This window comes from Leucopleurus acutus (assembly GCF_964270905.1).
Source record: "Leucopleurus acutus genome assembly, chromosome: 20".
Lineage (NCBI taxonomy): Eukaryota > Metazoa > Chordata > Mammalia > Artiodactyla > Delphinidae > Leucopleurus > Leucopleurus acutus.
In genome coordinates, this window is record NC_139162.1 from 52,367,696 (window position 1) to 52,373,808 (window position 6,113).

The window sequence follows — 6,113 nt, forward strand, 5'->3', positions numbered from 1 at the left end:
TTCCCTCCCCCACCTTGCCCCAATCCCCCCTCCCTGGCATAGCCCCAGCCCCCTCCACCTTGTACATAATGTATAGGAAAAGTCTATGTATGGTTGAGGGGGGCGGGGCGGCTTCGGAGAGCTGGGGGACCCCTTCCCCCCAATCCCCCCCTCACAGGCCAAGATCTTTGCTAAAGGCCATTCCCTCCCCAGGGCATTTGGTGTCGGGTGGGAGGGGGAAAACACATCTTGTTAATTATTTTTAATCTTATTTATTGTAGATACCTAGGGCAGGGGGCTGGGGAGGTGGAGGGGGGGAGAAGGGTCCCCTCTCTTTGCCCCTCCCACTCCTTTTCTACTGCGATTTGTCTGTGTCTGCCCCCCCCCCCGCCCCCATCCCATTGTCATCTGGATGTGGTTCTATTTTTTATCGGTCTCTTCTCCCCTCCTCCCTCTCTCTAACCCCTCTGCTCCCATCTCCCCACCACCCTTTGTCTCTTGCTCTTTCTTGGGCTTCTGTACAACTCAACTTGTATACACTGTGTACACACAACCAGCCAAACGAAAACCCGACGGCAAACACTTTATCGGCTGGCTGGAGTGCCTCTGTCCTGCGGCATGTTGGGGGGCCAGGGGGTGGCGTGGGCAGAAGGTCTGGATCTGGCACGTGGCTTTTCTGGAGCCCTGGGATGCGGCTGGGCTGGGGTCATTGTATCCATGATGTCTTGCTGTGTAACAAACCAGCCCACGCCAAAACTTAATAACTTGAAAACAACAAACATTTACCATCATCGGGTTTCTGAGGGTCAGGAATTTGGGAGCAGGTTAGCTGGGTGGTACTGGCCTGAGGTCAGTCGTGAGGGTGCGGTCATCATGGATTTGACTGGGGTTGAAGGATGTACTTTTAAGGTGACTCACTCACGTGGCTGTTGGCTGGAGGCCTCAGTTACTTGCCATGTGGACTGCGCCATAGGGTGGCGGTGGCTTGAGAGTCTTCCAGACATGGCAGCTGCTTCCCCCAGAGTGAGTGAGTGAGGGGAGAGAGCAAGGAGGAAGCCGCTCAGTCTTTATGTCCTAATCTCGGCCATTGTACACCATTGCTTCTGCCATACTCCTCATTAGAGGAGGGTCATTAAGCCCAGCATACACTCGAGGGGAATCAAGGTCTGCTTCGTGAAGGGAAAAGAATATGAATTTGGGGGTGTATTTTTAAACCAGCACAGGCAGTGATGGGTGTTGGGAGTTAAGCAGCTTTCTCTTGGCTCCCTGAGATAGGCTTGAGGGTGGGTCTCTGTTCTCAAGCCGTGAAACTACAAGGTCACGAGTGGATTGGCATTTTAGAGGTCGGCCTGCAGAGTTGAATGTGGATTTCTGTCTTCTCATGCCTTCTTAGAGTCCTTGAAGAGCTTGTGGAGTTGTAGACTCGTGGGCTGTTTCTCAGCTCTATTGAGTCAGAACCCATTTTTTAATAAAATCCTGGGAGGATTCTACCATACATTCAAGTTTGAGGAACAATGTTCTAGAATAAGGGTGTTAAAAATTTGGAGGTTGGCAATTACCTGGTGGTCCAGTGGTTAGGACTTGGTGCTTTCACTGCAGTGGCCTGGGTTCAATCCCTGGTTGGGAAACTAAGATCCTCAAGGTACACAGTGCAGTCAAAAAAAAGTGTGGAGGTCAACTGGCAGTCTACTAGAACCCAGCCTGTAAGGTAGTGAGTAAGCCGTTGTTCTAGTCCGGACACATCCTCAAAGATAGACCATTGGTATTCTTTTTTTGCGGTACTCGGGCCTCACACTGTTGTGGCCTCTCCCGTTGCGGAGCACAGGCTCCGGACGCGCAGGCTCAGTGGCCATGGCTCACGGGCCCAGCCGCTCCACGGCATGTGGGATCTTCCCGGACTGGGGCACGAACCCGTGTCCCCTGCATCGGCAGGTGGACTCTCAACCACTGCGCCACTGGGGAAGCCCACCATTGGTATTCTTGAACTCTGGACTTGGCATTGAAGATGGCTGGTCAGTAGGTAAAGACCAAACATGAGATTTAAGGGTGAATCATCAGGGACTTCCCTGGTGGTGCAGTGGTTAAGACTCCACACTCCCAATGCAGGGGGCTCAGGTTCGATCCCTGGTCAGGGAACTAGATCCCACATGCATGCCGCAACTGAGAGTTTGCATGCCACAACTAAGGAGCGGGCGAGTTGCAACTAAGGAGCTCACCTGCCACAACTAAGACCCAGTGCAACCAAGTAAATATTAAAAAAAAAAGGGAGTGGATCATCAGCGTTCTAGATTCTCTTCTGGGTGAAACTGAGGAAGAACTCCTGTTCTAGAACCTTGGATATTGGCTAGACCATGACCAATGTTATCAATTCTACAGCCCTGGTTTTACAGGTCAGAGGAGTGATAGTAGCATTTGAAGACCACAAGAGAGTGAATGATGGGCCATTCACTTTCTAGAGTAAAGATGAGTCATTAACGTCCTTGAACTCTGGCTTGTAGCACATCACGAATGCATCCTCTGAGAGGGAGTGGCATGTTCAAGTCTCTGGACTGGGATGTTATATTGGAGCCAAAGGTTCCAGGATTGTCCCAGGTTAGAGATCCAGGGCAGAAATTGGATAATGTGCTCAGGAAGTGACTTGTGGGGACAATATCATCCCTTTGGGGACAGAATAACCTTGTGGTTGGCCTTTGGAATTCAGTTTACCAAATTTGAATCTCAGCTCCAGCACTGACCAGACGAGTTGGATGTCAGCTTTGTCATCTGTAAAATGGGCTTTTGTCAAGACAAAGGAAAACAATTCGTTTGAAGTGCTGTTCAACGCTTAGCTGCTGTTACCCATGGCAGGAGACCCTGGGGGGCTTGGTGGAGGTCCAAGAGATGGCAGGAGGGGGGAGAGGCAGAGGACGACAAAGATGGATAAAGAGAGGGACATGAAAATCCCAAGAGACTTGGAATTTTGACAAGCACTGCCAGGCCCAGGGGAGGGCAGGAACCAGAGACTCACAGGCGTACACGTAACCTAGGGAGATGCCAACGGGGCCATCCCAGCCTCTTTGCTGTTGTCTGATGAGCTTTGGCATGGTGGTGACTGCAAACCTTCCAAAAATGGCCTGCCAGCTGTCATGTGGGTTTTGTATGTGTGCCTTTTTTAGGGGCAAGCGGTAGCTTTCGTCACCTCCTCAGAGTGCCTCTAGGTCCTCTGAGAAATGGGGTGTCCCGGCCAAGAACTTAGCCCCATTAGACAATGCAGAAAAGACTCAGGCCTTCTGCTTGCGGCATGTCAGCGGTGGGACCCTGGGGAGAGAGAAGTTGGCCTGGGACTCACTGGTTCCTGTTGAGAGCTCCTCACCCCTGGCTGGGGCTTAGGTAGAGATGTCAGATCTTATCTGGGAGCTGATAAAAAAAAACATCCCCATCCCACAGGGGAGGGCCCCCACTGCACAGAGCTTCTGGGGGCGGTGGGTGGAGGGTGAACACGCAGCACAATGTATCTGAGCCACGCTTATTCCCAGGGCGGAAGGTTGAACCCAGGCCAAGGATTCTGTGATAATGAAACCCGGAAAGGGATATTTAGCTAATCATTGTTCTAATCTGGAATACAGAGGGACATTCATGGTTCTGGGGCAGGAGAACAGTGGGGCCTCCGTCATTGCTCCTGGGCATTTAGTATGTCCCAGGCGCTGCTTTCATTCTCTAGTTGCAGATCGGGCTCCTAAAGGCCTTCTGGCTCTGGGAAGTGGCTCTGTGGTCAGCCCCTCTTTACAGATGAGAAGACTGAGACACACCTGCCCAAAGGCACTCAGATGGGAGGGGGCAGCGCCAGATTTGAACCCAGGTAGCCTGCTGCTGGGGCCACGCAGGGTCATTGTCTACCCTAGAACCAGAAAGCGGGTTCTGGGGTGGGTGTGAAGGGAAGATTTTGGGATCGAGGCCCGGAGATTCTGTTGGGACTAAGCAGATGTAGGGGTGTGGGAGCAGATCATTGACTGGTGACAGTTATAAGGTGGAGGCCAGAGTTCCAGGGCACGGGGACATCTTGGTTGAGATTTCTGGCCTGGTGTGTCGAGTAGGTGTTGGAGCTCAAAGGTGGCCTGTCAGATGGGCCTGGAAGATAGGGGAGTGGTGGTCTCCAGTTCCGGCTCCAGCCTTCCAGGTTAGCAACTAGAGTACAGAATTGGGGGCCCTGATTCTCAAATTGAAGTGTGTTGTCACCTTATCTGCAGTGGCCTTAAGATGCCCTACATTTCAGGCCCCCCCCCCCAGGAGAGAGGCTCAAATGGGGTGCGTCCACACCGGCCTCCAGTTAAATTCAGGGTTTAGACTCAGATGTCAGCCCAACTGAGAACTTTCTGGAACAGAACTTGCCGGTTGGCTGCTTGGACACCAGCCCACCTGTCCCTTCTCCCTCCTGCAGCCAAAACGTCTTTCTCAATATACATTGGAGGTGGGAAGCAGGTGGGCAGGGTTTGTAGCAGTTGCTGCCTGTCTCCAAGATCCCCAAACCTCCTAGAACACCACTGTTCCATAGACCTTTCGGCAATAATGAGAATGTTGTATATTTGCCCTGCCCATTCGGGGAGCTGCTAAGCCACATGTGAATACTGAGCTCTTGAAATGTGGCTAGTGTGATTCAGGAACCGAGTTTTAAAATTTTATTTAAGTTAAATTTAAATAGCCACATGTAGCTTCCGGCTGCCAGACTGAAAGGTGCAGTTCTAGAGCTTTGCGGGGGGGAGGGGGGGGAATGTTTTTTTCAGACGTTAGTACTTCGGGCTGCATGTGGAATCATAAGTTTCCCCACCAGGGATCGAACCTGCGACCCCTGCAGTGGAAGCGCGGAGTCTTAACCGCTGGACTGTCAGGGAAGTCCTCCTCAAATGTTAATCTTCATCCCAACAAAATGCCCACAGAAACAGAAAAGGGTGCAGTCGTGCTGTTGGAGTGGAAGTGGGGGTCCAGACGCCTAGCTTGGCTTGTTCTGTATATCCCCCGTCCCTCCCCAAGCAAAGGGTCCAATGGTTCTCGGCGGATGGTTGTCCGTGGAGAGAGGCTTTAGCGTGTCTGCGCAGCCCGAGTTCACCCACCTCCCCTGCCCTTTTCCCTTTTTAAAAAGCACCTCCTGACCTTGGCAGTGACGTTTATTTCTCTGGGGGAGGGGAGTTATATACAGCAGTGACCCGGATGCCCGGGAGCCCTCACCCTGCGGCTCGGGTGGGGGAAGGAGGCGGTGGCAGAAGGCACACAGTGGTGATGGCCCCTGGAGGAGGCCAGGAATCACGGGTGGGAGTGTAGTGTTCCTGGGAGACCCAGATGGGGAAAGAAGCTCGGCGAGGGCAGCTGGTCCCGAGAGCTCGTGCCGGTTGCTCCTCTCCCGTCCCTACAGGAGGACGCAGGGGCAACCCCCGTCCTTCTTCCTGGGGGCGCTGGGAGGGCAGGGCGGGAGCTCTTGTTCCTGGTACTTCCTGCGGGAAGAGGCTGGTGAGTTTGGGCCGCAGGGAGGGGGGTGGTGGAGGACGACGGCAAGGGCGCACTGCTCACCGGACGGCCCGCACCAGCTGCTCGAAGGCCTCGTCCACATTGAGGCGCAGTTTGGCTGAGGCCTCGAAGTAGGCCACGTGGTGGGAGGCGCTGAAGGTGGAGGCTTCAGATCGGGGGACCTGGGGCGTGGGACACGGAGGAGTCAGGTCCCTGCTTTCAAGGCTGGTCCCAGGGACTTCCCTGGTGGTCCAGTGGTTAAGGCTCCTCGCTCTCAATGCAGGGGGCCCAGGTTCCATCCCTGGTGGGGGAACTAAGGTCCCACATGCCGCCTGGTGCCACCCAAAAGGCTGGTCCCAGCTGGGGGAGGCAGAAAGACACACTGTGTGCTCTAACTGGGGTTACATACAGTGAGGGCCCAAGAGAAGAGGAAAACGTCCAGGAAGGTCCTGGCGGAGATGCCCAGGGGGTTAGCTGGGCGCCATCTAAGTAAGGAATCGGGGAAGGCTCCAGAGACCTTCTCCTGCAACCGAGTTGTCAGAGAAACAGAAAAGTCAGGGTGTTCCCAGCAGAGGCCCAAGCAAAGTCCCAAAGGGTGGAAATCCCCAAAGGCTTAATCGAAAAGACGAGTTCTGTGTGAAAATCACACAGTCTGT

General features: G+C 53.7%; 1 protein-coding gene across 1 annotated transcript in view; it reads right to left on the bottom strand.

Moving 5' to 3' along the window:
• Positions 1-5,108: 5,108 nt before the first annotated feature.
• Positions 5,109-6,113, bottom strand: part of RRAS (RAS related) — a 2,691-nt gene continuing 1,686 nt past the window's right edge. The window contains exons 2-3 of the mRNA XM_082861924.1: positions 5,521-5,639; positions 5,109-5,444 (exon numbers count right to left, since the gene is read on the bottom strand). Coding sequence (XP_082718050.1) covers positions 5,360-5,444; positions 5,521-5,639 — 204 coding nt within the window. The 3' untranslated portion in view covers positions 5,109-5,359. The remainder of the gene's footprint in view (positions 5,445-5,520; positions 5,640-6,113) is intronic.